Source organism: Oncorhynchus kisutch, linkage group LG21, assembly GCF_002021735.2.
Source record: "Oncorhynchus kisutch isolate 150728-3 linkage group LG21, Okis_V2, whole genome shotgun sequence".
Lineage (NCBI taxonomy): Eukaryota > Metazoa > Chordata > Actinopteri > Salmoniformes > Salmonidae > Oncorhynchus > Oncorhynchus kisutch.
In genome coordinates, this window is record NC_034194.2 from 22755233 (window position 1) to 22771798 (window position 16566).

The 16566-nt window shown below is 44.9% G+C and overlaps 1 protein-coding gene across 2 annotated transcripts; it reads left to right on the plus strand.

The window, feature by feature from the left end:
• The first annotated feature begins 1953 nt into the window (after window positions 1–1953).
• LOC109866366 (protein SOGA3) lies at window positions 1954–15803 on the plus strand. Of its 2 annotated transcripts, XM_020455010.2 has the most exons (15): window positions 1954–2038; window positions 2527–3344; window positions 4356–4580; window positions 4701–4859; window positions 4960–5028; window positions 5148–5417; window positions 7236–7616; window positions 7745–8374; window positions 8754–9067; window positions 9260–9324; window positions 11930–12198; window positions 12951–13280; window positions 13709–13791; window positions 13929–14817; window positions 14897–15803. In XM_020455010.2, the coding sequence occupies exons 2-9, from the start codon at window positions 2553–2555 to the stop codon at window positions 8862–8864; spliced, it is 2637 nt and encodes an 878-aa protein (XP_020310599.1). In that variant the 5' UTR covers window positions 1954–2038; window positions 2527–2552; the 3' UTR covers window positions 8865–9067; window positions 9260–9324; window positions 11930–12198; window positions 12951–13280; window positions 13709–13791; window positions 13929–14817; window positions 14897–15803. The 2 variants fall into 2 exon arrangements, with proteins under 2 accessions (XP_020310599.1, XP_031656618.1); XM_031800758.1 differs by lacking the exons at window positions 12951–13280; window positions 13709–13791; window positions 13929–14817; window positions 14897–15803 and having other exon boundaries at window positions 8934–9067; window positions 11930–12055.
• The last annotated feature ends 763 nt before the right edge of the window (window positions 15804–16566 follow it).

A 16566-nucleotide genomic window follows, 5' to 3' on the forward strand; every position in this document is an offset into this window, starting at 1 on the left:
AACATAAATAATGCTAATTTAACCATTCTTCCATTTGTTTAAAATGCATGGGTAAAAATGTTTTACAGAGGTAAATATGAAAATAAAAGCTTTCAAAATAAACAAACACCCCCACCTCTCTGTCATGGTTTAAACCATGTATTTCTACTTTGCTGCACAAAACGTCTCCCTGACAACGAATGGTAGGCCTACTGTAGAATTCTATAGCTGGCTATACAGCTGCGCTGTCCACTCAAGTAGTGCTGAATTTCGGCCTCAGTTGAGCTCCTTTAAACGCATATATTTCCATTCGTACTTCCTCATTTTCACCATTTGTTTCCCATGAGTCCTTGATAAAAAAAAAATGCTGTGCCTTTATTCCAATGCATTAGATTTAGGCTATCTGTGATGTATCATTGTTTGCTTTTGTCAGTCAGCTGTTCAGAGCGCTCAAAGTTTTTTTCAGGTAAGCTGGGTATTGGTGTTCTCCGTGCCGTCCGGAGTATTAGTTTTATTTTCTGGATCAACTGGTGATGGTCGACAATATCACTATACAACTAGCCTACAGCTAGACACCAATGTGCATACAATCCATCCAACAAGTAGGCTATACGTTAATGACAGTAGGCCTATAGTTGACTCTTTCGGTTAGAAGCAATCAAATTTGCAATGGCATATGTTTACATTATTTTGGATTTGTGTGCCCATAAGCACTGTTTTCACGGCGAAACATTAGAAAATGTTACATAGGCCTACACTTACAGTGCATTTCCCGAGATTCCAGATTTTGGAGTGGAGAACATCCACAGGTAACCTACTTTTTGAAGTGATTTCTTTGACAATCAGTTGAAATCATCCTTACTGGTTGGGTTCATGCCACATTAAACGGTAGCCTAATTGATTTTTAATGCTAAATTACATGTTTATTATTAGGCCCCCAAAACATTGTGTATGAGCATGTGCCCAAGAGACCCCACCCACCTCACTCTGCTTAGGCCAATATGTAGCGGTGGAAAGGCATATGAACTAAGAGGTTATAGAGCAAACAATGCAATTATCACAACACATAGGTTGTAATATGGAATGCCTGTCTGTCTGTCTGTCTGTCTGTCTGTCTGTCTGTCTGTCTGTCTGTCTGTGTCTGTCTGTCTGTCTGTCTGTCTGTCTGTCTGTCTGTCTGTCTGTCTGTCTGTCTGTCTGTCTGTCTGTCTGTCTGTCTGTCTGTCTGTCTGTCTGTCTGTCTGTCTGTCTGTCTGTCTGTCTGTCTGTCTGTCTGTCACTCACTACCGCGTATGACAACCCTCATTATATCTGAGTTAGTTGATACAGTCAGTTGGTGGTACCTTGTCTACACAGCACAGATGAGCCCTTTATGATGGTGCTGATAGATGGGTGGAGACCACCCTCCCATGGCCACCACAAATCATTGCATGCACAATATGAGTTCCTGAGTTCTTGAACTTCTAGTAGTACTAGGCCTACTGGTTTCCTTTTCTCAATCTTTGTATTTGATTGGTCAGAGAGTATGCTGTTCCCCGGTCAGAAGATTGTAGCGATTTGGAAAAATAATTCATTTGAAAACAAAACAATAAATATAGCCTAATCATTGTGTGGATGTTTTTCAAGTTGTGTGGATGTAGTGTAGTGGTGCTCCGGAGTGGCACAGTTGTCTAAGGCACTGCATCTTAAGAGGAGTCACTACAATCCCTGGTTTGAATCCAGGCTGCATCACATCCGGTTGTGATTGGGAGTCCCATAGAGCAGCGCACAATTGGCCCAGTTTGGCCAGGGTAGGCCATCATTGTAAATAAGAAATTGTTCTTAACTGACTTGCCTAGTTAAATATGTATATATTTTAAGACAGTAAGTAAAGGCTACAATGGGTCCTTTACAATGGGCCTGGAGAAAGATATTCAAATGTTTGTTTCCTGGTTTGACGTTAAAATCACACGTGATGAATACTGTGTGGCTAGTCGTGCCCCTGCAGTGCCTGGTGGTACCTTGTGTCAGCATCTCTCCAGCCCACTAGCGCTGGGCTGAAACTGCACTGTCTCTTGCGGTAAGAAGCCTAAATAAAATAAAACGTTTTTGGTACGACATTTTACAGAAAATGCATGGAAATATTTGTGTTTGTAGCCTAATTTATTAACGAATGTTTATTTTTTATTGAACAAAAGTTACAGCACTTTACAAAACTCACTATAGAAGTAGAAACCCATTTAATTGTATATATTGTATCACTAGATCCAGAATAATAGCCTCCTTATCCAGTCTATAAGTTAGATTCTATTGACCTTGTTTTTTTTAAGTCAAAACTACTATTGCAATGTCACTCTGCAGACGTCATATCTCATTTGCAGCATAGGCTACGAGATTTAGTTAATTTCACCCAGACTTTCTATTTATAGTAGGCCTATAAATTGTGGAACCGGTTGACCATCAAATTTCATTGCATCTTTTTCATTTTATCTAAAGGATAATAGGCCATATCAATACTTATATGAAGGTTTTATTATTTCCATAAATAATAATAAAATCATACTTTAGATGGGCGAGTGGAAACGTCAGGACTGATGGATGACACGATGAACTCTGCCGCAAGCGGCGCTGCGGATTTTCCAGTGGCAGCATCAGACAATAGCACAGCGAGGCTGCATCGGGCTCCCTCACCGACCAAAAGCCGGGAATGCGCCCTAAAACCGGCCCAGAAATCCTCCAGTAGATCCAAAAATATAGTTTCCAAAGGAGGATCGAGGAATAAGGTGGGAAACGAGGGGCTTAGGACCGCTGTCGTGAGGGAGAAGGAATGCGACGTGGAAGCTTTTCACTCGGATGGTGCTGAAACCGATGCTGTCAATTGCAATGCAAAGAAGGCGGATGCTAGCAGAGAGGAAGGTACGGAGGAGATATTTCACCAGCCGATAGATTCTCAAACCCGTCGTTCCTCGTTACGTTTATCCTGCCTCAAAGGCGAGTCTTCCCAACATATTGGGTCATACCGGTCAGACGGCTCCAGCACGGCGGGTTCGGTGAAAGGGAAAGCGAAGAAGCGGGGAGGGGAGGCAGTGACAGCATCAGCAGGCTGCCGCAGGAATAGAAGCGGGGAATACGTGGGCTGCGTGCCGGGCATTGGTCTGTGGAGCGGGGGTTGCTTGCAGACTGAACTCATCCACTTCCACCTACATAAGAAACTGAAGAGAAGCGGCAGTAAGATGCACACCAAGGCAGAAAGGGCTCCGGGCGCGGAGGCCTCGGCCGAGACGGAACCGGCTACAGAGGCCATAGAGGCGGAGCCCGTGACACAGCAAGACGAGGGCCCGGAGGACGAGCTGGAGAGACTGGTGGATGAGAATGAAGATCTCAAGGTTTGGCGTCACTGACGTACAATTCATTATGTTCAATGTATGCAAACACACTGTTGGTATGGACCACTTTTTGTTTGATAAGATTCATTGTGAAATCAGGCCTATTGCCCAAAGTTTGGCACTGACATAGCCTTATGCTCATATAATGCATTTAATGCATGCTTAGTTAACTATTATACATAGTAGGCCTAAGTGAAAAGGTAGACTTATTTTGTGTTTGATGATAACACTGCAACTGAGTTAGTATTGCTGCCGTTATACCAGGCATATTCCCCAAGGTTTATCATTAGGCCTATACTGGAAAACTGTATGTTGATACAATGAAGCAAGCATCTTTTTTTAGCCCACAAGTAGTCTAACTGAACAGTTATTATTCTTTCCATAGCATTACAAAGAACTGATGTAGAAATGTGTCTACTTCCCCTGGTTTGTTATTGATGCTTGCAAAAGCTATATGATTTAGGTAGGCCTATAGCTTACACAAGCCAAACCCTTCCTCCCTATTCAGAACAATAAAAAGCACCATCCTGTGTTTAGCCTACTTCTAATCATTGATTGACATACAGATGTCGGATCTTAATTTGAGCCGGTTTGCTACAGCAGGAAAATAATTCTGCAGCAACAGGAAATGTGAATTGTTATGTGGATTATAATTAATGGACATTTTTGTATGGGTTGATACATTTTACATAAGGCATAATCAAGTCTGTCATTTCAAAGTGGAAATTACAAACTTTAGAAGCCTTTTTAAACCTCAAATATAGGACAGCTTTTGCATTTCCTGCACAGCAGGACAGTTCTCCAGCAACAAGATAATCAAATTAAGATCCTACATCTGTAATGATGACCCTATTGATCAGTTCAGATTGGTATGACCCTATCCAATTACATCATGTTCTGAGGACCGAAACACTCAACACCAATAACACTAAAGCGTGAGCCCCACGTACCCTGTAGGCTACTACTACCCTGTAGTGCCTGACTGACTGATCACTCCTATTGATGTCCCAGACGGAGATCGAGGAGATGAGGACGGAGATGGACGAGATGCGTGACACTTTCTACGAGGAGGACACGTGCCAGCTGCAGGAAATGAGGCGTGAACTGGAGCGAGCCAATAAGAACTGCCGGATCCTCCAGTACCGGCTGAGGAAGGCTGAGAGGAAGAAGCTGCGCTACGCCCAGACAGGAGAGATCGACGAGGAACTACTGAGGAGCCTGGAGCAGGACCTGAAGGTAGGGAGGGAGGGAGGGTACGTAGGCTTGATATTTAAACTCATTTATTTAGTTAGTTGATGCGCTGTCCACTCACCTAGATAATTGATTCAATCAACTTTTAATCCATGTCTAATGCAGGTAGCGAAGGATGTGTCTGTGAGGCTCCACCATGAGCTGGAGAATGTGGAGGAGAAACGTACAAAGACAGAGGACGAGAATGAGAAACTGAGGCAGAAACTCATTGAGGTGGAGGTGACCAAACAGGCCCTTCAGAATGAGCTGGACAAAGTCAAGGAGGTAAGAGCACACACCCACAGTACACTATTTAATCTATATAGCACATACATTGCTATAATACATATTACATAGGGTTATTCTGTTATTCAATTCCTAACAGTCACAGAAGAGAAGAGGAAGCAAGGAGGTTCAACGGTCTGACAAGAAGTCTGCCCAGACCCCAACAGAGGTGTGGGCTCAACATGAAATGGTTTTATCCTAGAAATAAATAAAAAGAGATTTTGTTGCAAACACCAGCGAGAGTTGTGTCTGTACATCTGAAATCTTCCTTCCACTTCCCCCTCTCAGGACCACAATGAGGACCTCAAGTGCCAGCTTGCTTTTATCAAGGAGGAGGCCGTGTTGATGAGGAAGAAGACAGCTAAGATCGACAAGGAAAAGGACCGGCTGGAGGCGGAGCTACAGAAGTACCGCTCCTTCTACGGGGATCTAGACAGCCCCCACCCCAAGGGTGAGGCCGGGGGACCCCCCAGCACCCGTGAGTCCGAGCTGAAGCTGCGTTTGCGTCTGGTGGAGGAGGAGGCTAACATCCTAGGGAGAAAGATTGTGGAGCTGGAGGTGAGAGAGACAGGATGTGATGCAGAGGGTTTGATGTAGGTTGTATGATGTACAGTGCCTTGCGAAGGTATTCGGCCCCCTTGAACTTTGCGACCTTTTGCCACATTTCAGGCTTCAAACATAAAGATATAAAACTGTATTTTTTTGTGAAGAATCAACAACAAGTGGGACACAATCATGAAGTGGAACGACATTTATTGGATATTTCAAACTTTTTTAACAAATCAAAAACTGAAAAATTGGGCGTGCAAAATTATTCAGCCCCCTTAAGTTAATACTTTGTAGCGCCACCTTTTGCTGCGATTACAGCTGTAAGTCGCTTGGGGTATGTCTCTATCAGTTTTGCACATCGAGAAACAGAATTTTTTTCCCATTCCTCCTTGCAAAACAGCTCGAGCTCAGTGAGGTTGGATGGAGAGCATTTGTGAACAGCAGTTTTCAGTTCTTTCCACAGATTTTCGATTGGATTCAGGTCTGGACTTTGACTTGGCCATTCTAACACCTGGATATGTTTATTTTTGAACCATTCCATTGTAGATTTTGCTTTATGTTTTGGATCATTGTCTTGTTGGAAGACAAATCTCCGTCCCAGTCTCAGGTCTTTTGCAGACTCCATCAGGTTTCTTCCAAAATGGTCCTGTATTTGGCTCCATCCATCTTCCCTGTCCCTGCTGAAGAAAAGCAGGCCCAAACCATGATGCTGCCACCACCATGTTTGACAGTGGGGATGGTGTGTTCAGGGTGATGAGCTGTGTTGCTTTTACGCCAAACATAACGTTTTGCATTGTTGCCAAAAAGTTCAATTTTGGTTTCATCTGACCAGAGCACCTTCTTCCACATGTTTGGTGTGTCTCCCAGGTGGCTTGTGGCAAACTTTAAACAACACTTTTTATGGATATCTTTAAGAAATGGCTTTCTTCTTGCCACTCTTCCATAAAGGCCAGATTTGTGCAATATACGACTGATTGTTGTCCTATGGACAGAGTCTCCCACCTCAGCTGTAGATCTCTGCAGTTCATCCAGAGTGATCATGGGCCTCTTGGCTGCATCTCTGATCAGTCTTCTCCTTGTATGAGCTGAAAGTTTAGAGGGACGGCCAGGTCTTGGTAGATTTGCAGTGGTCTGATACTCCTTCCATTTCAATATTATCGCTTGCACAGTGCTCCTTGGGATGTTTAAAGCTTGGGAAATATTTTTGTATCCAAATCCGGCTTCAAACTTCTTCTTCTTCTATCTCGGACCTGCCTGGTGTGTTCCTTGTTCTTCATGATGCTCTCTGCGCTTTTAACGGACCTCTGAGACTATCACAGTGCAGGTGCATTTATACGGAGACCTGATTACACACAGGTGGATTGTATTTATCATCATTAGTCATTTAGGTCAACATTGGATCATTCAGAGATCCTCACTGAACTTCTGGAGAGAGTTTGCTGCACTGAAAGTAAAGGGGCTGAATAATTTTGCACGCCCAATTTTTCAGTTTTTGATTTGTTAAAAAAGTTTGAAATATCCAATAAATGTCGTTCCACTTCATGATTGTGTCCCACTTGTTGTTGATTCTTCACAAAAAAATACAGTTTTATATCTTTATGTTTGAAGCCTGAAATGTGGCAAAAGGTCGCAAAGTTCAAGGGGGCCGAATACTTTCGCAAGGCACTGTATGTCATCAAAGAGACCAGGAAATAAGTTTGCACTTGGGAACACAACTGTTCCAAGCATTTCTGTTATTTCGGTTCAGAAGCTGCTTTCAGAGAGAGGATGCTAGTGATTCATAACATAACTGATCAAATGTTTTTCATGTCATGTGTTTCATGTCAGGTGGAGAACCGGGGACTGAGGGCCGAGCTGGACGACCTCAGGGGAGAAGGGGAGGGAGAAGGGGGGTCCGGTGGCGGGGCTGTGGGCAGGGTAGGGGTGGGCCGGGGCCATGGGGAGGCCATGACAGAGCTGAGGCAGCAGCTGCAGCTGGTGGAGGACGAGGCAGAGTTACTGAGGAGGAACCTGGCAGACGCTGAGGATCACAACAAGAGGGTGATGGGAGAACTCAACAAGCTAAGGTTTAAGGCTGGGACCCACGAGGGAGGAGCGAGGCATGGAGGAGGGGTGGCAGGAGGAGGAGGACTAAGCACAGAGAAGGCAGATGCACTGCAGGAAGAACTGAAGACGGCCCGGCTACAGATTAATGATCTCAGTGGGAAGGTGGGATGGTTTTCCCCCTTTATTTCTGTGACATAACATACATTGAAAGTATGGTATATGTTAAGCAAAAAATATATGGTCATAAACATAGCATGCCTCCTTCATCCTGTCCTCTTCTCTCTCCCCAGGTGATGCAGCTGCAGTATGAGAACCGTGTTCTGCTCTCCAACATGCAGCGCTATGACCTGGCCTCCCACCTGGCCCTGAGGGGGTGCACAAGCCCCCGGGACAGCGATGCAGACAGTGACGCGGGTGGGACCGGCCCAACCGTGCAGCGCGAGAGTGATGATGACTCCTCCTCCTCCCGCATCCTGCCCCCGCACCGCAAACGCGAGGGCCCAGTGGGCGGGGAAAGTGACTCAGATGAGGTGCGGAACCAAACCCGCTGCCTCACACCCACCCGAGGTCTCTACACACCGCCCCCAGAGGTCGCCGCCCGCTTCCTGCCCCGCAGCCCACGGGATCGCCAGCAGATGATCGACATCCGGGTGGAGGCGGAGCGTCTTGGCAGGACCATCGACCGGTTAATTGCTGACACAGCAACCATCATCGCAGAGGCGCGGGTGTACGTTTCCAATGGTGACCTGTACGGGCGAGGCAGCGGGGGTGAGGAGGAGGATGAGGGGGGTAGGATCAGGGAGCATGAGCTGCTGTACAGGATCAATGCCCAGATGAAGGCCTTCAGGAAGGAGCTACAGGGCTTCATAGACAGACTGGAGGTGCCCAAACCTGAGGACAGGGAGGAGGAACCACTTTCGGTAAGTGTGTGTGTGTGTGTGTGTGTGTGTGTGTGTGTGTGTGTGTGTGTGTGTGTGTGTGTGTGTGTGTGATACAGGCTGGGTCTCTGTATTTGAGGTGTAGAATGAGGTCCAGCTTTAGCAGCATGTGGTTCTAAGCAGCCGTGCTGTAATCTTATTGTAGACTATTACTCTGTTTGTGTGTGTGTTTTAATTAAAGAGACATACTGACCTGGCCATAAGCCACTTTCAGATATGGTTTGGCTGCATCACCATAGTCTCTTCACTTGTCCCTGACCATTGAATATTCTGCTGAATCTATTTTCCTTCTTTCTCTGACCCTATTTTCCCTCTCGTTTCTCCTCCGTTGACACTCACGTTCTGTTCTTCCTCTGCCCAGATGTTTCAGCCCATAATTTTACTCATCCTCATACTAGTCTTATTCTCCTCCCTCTCCTATGCCACCATCTTTAAACTTGTCTTTCTGTTTACCCTTTTCTTCGTCCTGTGATCCCGCCTCAATAGCATAGCCACATCCTTTGTTTGTTTGTTTCTGTTGATTTTTACATTGGTTGTCAAGGTCAATGCACAGGAGCCTCCCTATTCAAGCACAGGCCACAGTCACATAACTGGATTTACAGTATGCTTATGTTCAACACTGGAGACTACATTACCCACTACCCACCACTTCCTTCATCACCCCCCCAAGTAAAGGTGAGTTAGCTAATGACACCTGTTTTGCCCAGTTCCAAAATCAAACCCATTAGCCATGAAGGTAGGCCACCACATCAGGTAGCCTAGAGGATAAGAATTGTAAACAAACATAATAGTGACAATGCAGCTGAATGGTGTTTGCCCCTAACAACATCTTATTTTGTAACAGATTGTGACAGTGCTGTGTTGTAGTCTTTTTCAGATTTAGCCTATAGGTCTACATTAATCAACGATTATGCTGCTTTTACCTCAAAAAGGTAAGAACAAATGTGTTTTCTCTCCTTCCTGTCACCATACTAATTCTGGTAAATTAACGAGGAATGAGTAGGCATACAGTAGGCTAGCTCCTATACTGAGGAAACACGTATGACTCCCGGACATCGTACCAAAAAACGTATGTCTCCCGGACATCGTACCAATAGATTTGAGTCAATAACACGGTCACACAAAAGGTTCATATTACCTTAGTCTGAGGATTCCCACATTCCTATCCACACCAAATATATTTTGGTTTTGAGCGATCAGATGCGTTTTGCAACGCTTCTTGTTTATGTCGACAAGTGTCAGTAATCTATTTGGGTCAGAACCTAGCGGGGATCGAATGACGCGAGCGGTGATATTGTGCAACCTTCACCAACAGCAATTGAGAATATGAAAACAAATAAACTGTAAAATAGTGGTGAAATAGGATCAAAGTACCTGCCAACGCGCCAGACATCCAGTTTTGCGGCGTAGCCTTTCAAATCCAAATATTAGCGCAGTTGTCACATATCGGTAGTCTACATTTTGACATTATAAATTGTAAACAATTACGAGTAGCTTGGAGTCACAAGACGAAATCTGCCAAGCACCCCAAAGCGGAGTAGCAACAGGGGTGCCAATTGGCCAAGAGAACGGCAGCTAAAATAGCTATGTAAACACTTTCCCTCTCTCTATTGCTTTGTAATTATAGACAGGATGGTGGTGAAGACAGTCGTGCTAGAATACATTTGACATTATCATACTTGATCCTAGCCCCAGTGACGCGGTGTAAATACCAGGCGCACTATAAAGGCAGGGTCCCCCTCTGGAACAGAAGTTGTTTACCCTGGGGAAAAAGGCACCTGCTCCGGATTTAACCCCGCTGCCTAGGAGTGACAATCCGCGCGACTTTACGTAATAGAGTGGAGGCAACCGAAAGGGAGAGCTGTGGAAGAGGGGAGCAGAACCGCCACCGGGCAGACAGACACACAGCTTGCGAGCTAAAGAGAGGGTCACTGTGAAGACCTTGGCTAGACTAAAATCTGGATAAATGTTCTGCTATTATTTATTATAAGTATATGCCACTGCAATATACCGCCAGCGATTGGCAATAAAATATTCACGGAAGCTATTGCACAGCCAGGTAAGGCCACACCCAGAAGTTAATATTTTATTTTGTGGAAATAGAGCGTTCCATGAAGTTTTGTTGTACGCATTGTTTTACCCATAAGGCGAATTGATCATCTCTACAACGTTGGTTTCTATCAACATAATCATTGGACAGAGGTAAAACATTGTAAAATATAACCTTGCAGACCCACTGTGGGCTTTGTGTATTGGGTCACATCAAATCAACCTGTGCCTTTTTCTACGCGACTCCAAATAGGTTGCATTTGGCCTTGTGTGGATTTCTTTATTAGACACCTATTAACATAAAAACATACGTCATGCACATTTATTCTCTCTCTCTTCCGCCCTCCCAAGTTTACAATGCATATTTACAGGTTTATAAATATATCCGTACTCTTACGTTGGTGTTCGGTACGCACTTAATCTATAACATTCGTTGGTAGCAAATCATCTCCCTTGTAAAAATGTACTGGATGTACTGTACTATATTACTGCAGCGATAGGCCTACGGAAACCCGTGAAAGCCATGCCAATATTGTGTGGCATATGGTCAATTTTCTAGTGGTGAGTCGCGCATGCAGCCAAGTCGGCAATGACCTTATCTTTTAGCGTTGACACTGAGGGCAGAAATGCCCATTGTGCATAATGTGTGAACATTTGAAAAATGAGGAATGCATGTACGTTAAAATGGGTAATGGCTGCCGGATATGTGCATGCCCCCGAAGTTGAAATGTATACCAAATTCCAGTATAGAAAGTTGTGAAGGACATAGGGAAGGGTAGTCTGGTTGCCATGTCTGATCAGCTATACCATTCCACTCCTTGCCAGTCATATCATTTGCCAAATGAATGTTAGCTGAAAAGACTGGTACCCAGACTAAGAGAAGGGTTGGAGCAGAGGGGATGGTGACCAAGAGCCAAACAGTGAAGTTGTCACAAGCAGAGTTGGTGGGGTAGTGAACTACATGTAGTAATTGAACTACATTTTGCAATAGCTTGGTGGTAGTTGAACTTAATTCAAATCTTGGTAGTGTTTTCAGTAGTTAATAGCTTTTTTTGCCAGGTAGTGGTATAGCTAACTACTGGAAATACACACTACTTTTTTTGCTAAAATTGAAGAAAATATGGGGAAGTAGACAAGAATTTCCTTTATTTTTTGGCATCAGGCTTGCCTAGATTTCACTTGAAAAATAAATGACACATTCGGTTAACAACTGACTCGAGAGGGATCTAATCTGAAAATGTGTAGTCTATGACATTTCATATTTACATATGATAATTTATCACGAATGAATGGGAGGGCTTGCCCAAAATATCTGGCCTACAGGATGTGAAAGATTGGAATGTGCCAATTGCTTTGAATATTTCCATGAAATCTGCTAAATGCATATTGAGAACCTTTGTTTATTGGTTGATGTACACATGGCTAATGTTCTTCCATGTCTTATCGTCCACAATAATCATCTCTCTCGCTCTCTCTCCCCCTTTGCAGTTTTCCTCCAACATTTCCACACGTTGGTGACCCCATCAAGACAGAAAGACGCTAGGAAGTTGAAACAGAAAAAGAGAGGAAGTTTGTGACAGGAAGTAAGAAGCTGCTGCAGGAAGTGGCCCAAAATGGAGGCCATCGAACTACAGCAGAGTCTGAAGCGGTCTGGAAGGGGCTGGGGAACAGAGAGGGGGGAGCTTCTGGACAGCTTCGACTCAGAGATGCAGGAATGGGAGGACCAGCTGCAGGACATGCAGAGGAAGATAGAGGAGGTGAGGGGTCAACCACGGTCAGATACAGTCCAACACGGTCCAAACTAAAGTAAAACATGATCCAAATACATGGGATAGTCTAAACGTTGTCCAACATGCTCAAGCCCAGTTCTGACATGGTCAAACAAGATCCTAGGTAGAGTAACATTACCTGACATGGGGTTCACTACATCAGTCGTGTGAACATACTTGTGAATATTTTCACTTTGAGATAATGTCTTTCTCGTCTCACACTCTTGGTCGTTCCTGAAGAGTGTTTAACTGGTTGTGTGTGTGTCCTATAATAAACTGTTGGCAGCACATCCCTTCCTGCGACCCTATGCATTTCTGGACTAAGGACACAGACACGTGTTAACAAGCTAATTAAACTGTGATGTGCTGACAGACAGTCAGAACACACACACACACACACTGTGAAAGTTGATACTAATGAACACATTAAAGGTTGGAATGGCAAAGGAAGCACACACTCACTCCAGCTGAAGTAGCAGAGGTGCAGATTATAGAAAATAGTTGGGTTGTGTAACTGTTTTGGCATGGTGCGATGGATTGCGTAAACAAGGCCGGTTGACATTGTCATACGTACAGAAGGGTTTTGTGTACATATTGCTATACAGTGCTTTTGTATTGACATTTATGTTTTGGAATATGTCTAGGTTGTAAGTGTAAGGAATTGTTGTATGTATAAAAACTTGTGTTCATGTTGTGAATGTAGAGTCTTGATAATCATTATGTTTATGTGCATATTTCAGCTTTACAACGAGGTGCAGGCTCGTAGAGGTGGAAATTATGTCACCATGGACAACAGCATAAATGATAGGATGATTGATTGCGGCCGTGGGCATCATGACAATGGCTTCTGTGACCCGTATGGCAGCCACATCAACGCCACCAAGGACCACCCCAGTGCTGTAGATCCTTTTAACCACGGCCCCAACGGTTACGGCTACCCTGTCAACCATCAGAATGGCGGCTATGGTTATCCCCTTAGCAACAGTGCGGTGGAACTTGGAGACTTGTTGCAGGATTATCTTGGACATGGTCACGGAAAGACCCGGAAGACCAACTCCGCTATCAACAATGTGAGTAGCTACAGTAACTAAGGGTTACAGTCATTAGGCAGCCCCATCCGGAAACAACTTTTATCCTATGACTCACCTCTTTGGTGTTTGCAGATGGGAAGAAATCTGATAGGTGAAAGCAATGTGGTAGAATCTCCCCTTAGCTCATTGGAAGACTAGATGGGGCCAACACCATAATTACACCTATTTGGTTCCTTCAAGTCTGCCAGCACTGGAGGGGCAGGGGATAGGCAGGGTTGTTTTCAGGAGTATTAATATAAATAAATTACATAGAACTGGCATGGCTTCATACTCCACTGGAAATTGCATCAGCCATGCCAGTGTGACTGCACAGCTGAATTTGATATACTGTATCTATGCTATTTGCACTATTCTGCTTCACTGATTATTTTCCCTCCCAGGTAACCCTTGTCCCACTTCTCTCTCAGCATCTGAAGGAGATCACTAAAGGGAGCCAGGATCAGTCGGTACACCAGGATGAGATGAAGAGGAGGCCTGTTGGGAATGAAAGGTAAGAGACCTTTCATACAGACATAATTTTGTGAAGTTCATTTTGAGAAAATTAATTTTGAGAGTTCAATCCACCTATGCAATTCCTTATTTTAGTTATCTTACTGATGACATTTTTTGCTTGTTGATCTGTTTTAGGATTAGTAAGGTGCGGTTTGCGGACGAGGAGGCTGAGAACAGGAAGAACAGGGTGTCACACAGAAAGAGTTCCCCTTGCAGGGACCTTAACAAGGAGAACACAGGGGCCAATCCCCCCCTTAGACAGCGAGAAGGTCCTCCCATACCCCCCCGATCCACCTCCCAGATGGCCCCTCCCGACACCTTCTCCCCAGCCCTGGACAGGATGTCCAATGCCCCTGGGGTCCTTGTGGACAGGAAGTGTAGTAGCCCCTCGGTCCTCAGAAAGTTTGGAGCCATGCTCCAGGAAAACGAGGGCAAAACCCTCACTGATACCGGTGTGTTGACCAACCAGGTGCCTACCGAGAACAAGTGCCCCACCGCCATCTGTCAGCACAAAGGGCTGGGCGGCAGCAGGACGACTGGGCGCGTGCCTGTCCAGAAGTGCCAAGCAGATTCCGTCGTGCTAACAGCGAGGATGGATTGCAGCCAAGAACGAGGGGCAGTGAAAGACTTTAGGAGAGAGAGCCAGCTGGGAGAGGGCAGAGGCACCTCAATGGCTAGCTATGCTCACCCTAAAGGACTCCATGCAGGGGTTCAGAGGAGGACCCAGGTAGGAGGCAGCCCCAAGCCCAAAGCAAGGGCTCTCGGAAGGGCAGACAGAGACATGGGTCTGGTCCAGGGGGAGAGGGCCAGGAGGCCTGCACCCCAGCCTGGGGAACTCAGAGTGGACTACAGGAACCTGAGTGGATCCTATGTTGGGGCTCAGATGATCCAGAGGGGAGGGCCAGTTGCAGGTCAGAAGAAGGACAATGGACTCATTGAGCTACTAGATATGCTGGACATTGAGCACGAGTACAGCTCCTGCCCCCAAGCCGCACAGACTGCCTACAGACAGGACACACAGCAGGTGAAATAGGCATAGCAAATACAGACACACATACACACACACAGTCTTGACCTGACCAACTTGTATTGTTTCTCTCCAGATGAGCCCAGCCGACTCATTCTCAGCAACCCCCACAAGGAACTTCTCTCGTCCTGCTCGTCCAGCTAATCAACGTCCTCCATCCAGGTGGGCTTGCTGTGCCCCCACCGCCTTGATCTCTGCCCCCTCCGGCCCAATTTCCCACCCCCCAAGCACCTTGGCACGCACTCCTAGCCCGATAGCAAGAACCCCAAGCCCCGCCCTGAAGCAGCAATCTTTCTGCTCCTATTTGCTCCACACTGAGACTGCCATCATGTGAGACACCTGCCCCGCCCCCCTCTAAACCCTGCCTCTCCTCCACAAATTCAACCCACAGGACTCAGATGACATAGTCCTGCCCTCTCTGTAAATACTAAAGACTGTTCCTTCTATCTGGCTTTAAAAAAAAGTGCTTTAAGAAATTTTCTATGAGATTACCCACATGACTGTGTATGTGTGGTCTATAAGAAACAGAATAGTTGACTCTTGTTCAGTCTCCAGTGTTACTGTGGCCTTCCCTTCTCCTGTGCCAAACTTCTTTACGTCTTTATTTCTTTCACTCTCTTAACTTCTCTACCTTTCTTTCTTTTGTATTGGTCATTTTTGGATGGCTGTGTAAAATGTGATATAGCATGCCCCCTTTTACTTGCGGGTGCATGTCCCTTTATGTATGTAACTCAACCCTAATAAGGGCCATGTTGGCTTGTTTTTATAAATGGCCAACAAGTCAATTCAGAGTTGATCCGGTCCTGTCAACACAGAAGCAACATACTAACTGTCTATAGTATGTTTTACTGTATCATATTATCAAAGTAACGCATTTAAAAATGTTCAAGTAACCATAGTGAGACATACAGTTATGACTGTGATGCTTTTCATGTCCTTTTTTCTCTCTTGATAAGAAATAAACACGACAGTGCTTTGACGAACTGACTCCAGCTATCTTTGGAATTGCATCCCCATGATTTGTATTGGTTGATTTGTGCCTGTTATTTCATTGGTTGGTGGTGGCATGGTGTTGCTACTTCCATGTATCAACACTACTGAGATTCAGTACCATACTGAAACAATCCTGAGTGTCACTAAACATTGAAAGCAACTAGCTCAACTACTACTGTTCAGGGGAGTCAGCTACTTTAGGTCTCAGGGAAGGTGACATCAATGCCTGAGGCCAAGCTAACTATGACTAGCTGATGTATTCTACATTAGCTGGAGCTGAATGAAGGCGAGGGGGGAGGAAGCTTCTCCGGTGCCAAATAAACTACTGTTCAAAAGTTTGGGGTCACTTAGAAATGTTTTTGCAAGAAAAGCCTATTTTATTTGTCCATTAAAATAACATCAAATTGATCAGGAATACAGAGCAGACATTGTTAATGTTGTAAATGACTATTATAGCTGAAACGTCAGATTTTTTATGGAATATCTACATAGGCGTACAGAGGCCCATTATCAGCAACCATCACTCCTGTGTTCCAATGGCACGTTGTGTTAGCTAATCCAAGTTTATAATTTTAAAAGGCTAATTGATCATTAGAAAACCCTTTTGCAATTATGTTAGCACAGCTGAAAGCTGTCGTGCTGATTAAAGAAGCAATACAACTGGCCTTCTTTAGACTAGTTGAGTATCTGGAGCATCAGCATTTGTGGATTTGATTACAGGATCAAAATGGCCATAAACAAAGAACTTTCTTC

What these genes read in the sequence shown, in the direction of transcription:
- LOC109866366 (XM_031800758.1), top strand. Translation starts at nt 2,553, where the DNA reads ATGGATGACACGATGAACTCTGCCGCAAGCGGCGCTGCGGATTTTCCA. An exon ending in ATGAGAATGAAGATCTCAAG is followed by an intron (nt 3,345 to 4,355) that starts GTTTGGCGTCAC and finishes TTGATGTCCCAG; the next exon opens with ACGGAGATCGAGGAGATGAG. An exon ending in TTAATGATCTCAGTGGGAAG is followed by an intron (nt 7,617 to 7,744) that starts GTGGGATGGTTT and finishes CTCTCTCCCCAG; the next exon opens with GTGATGCAGCTGCAGTATGA.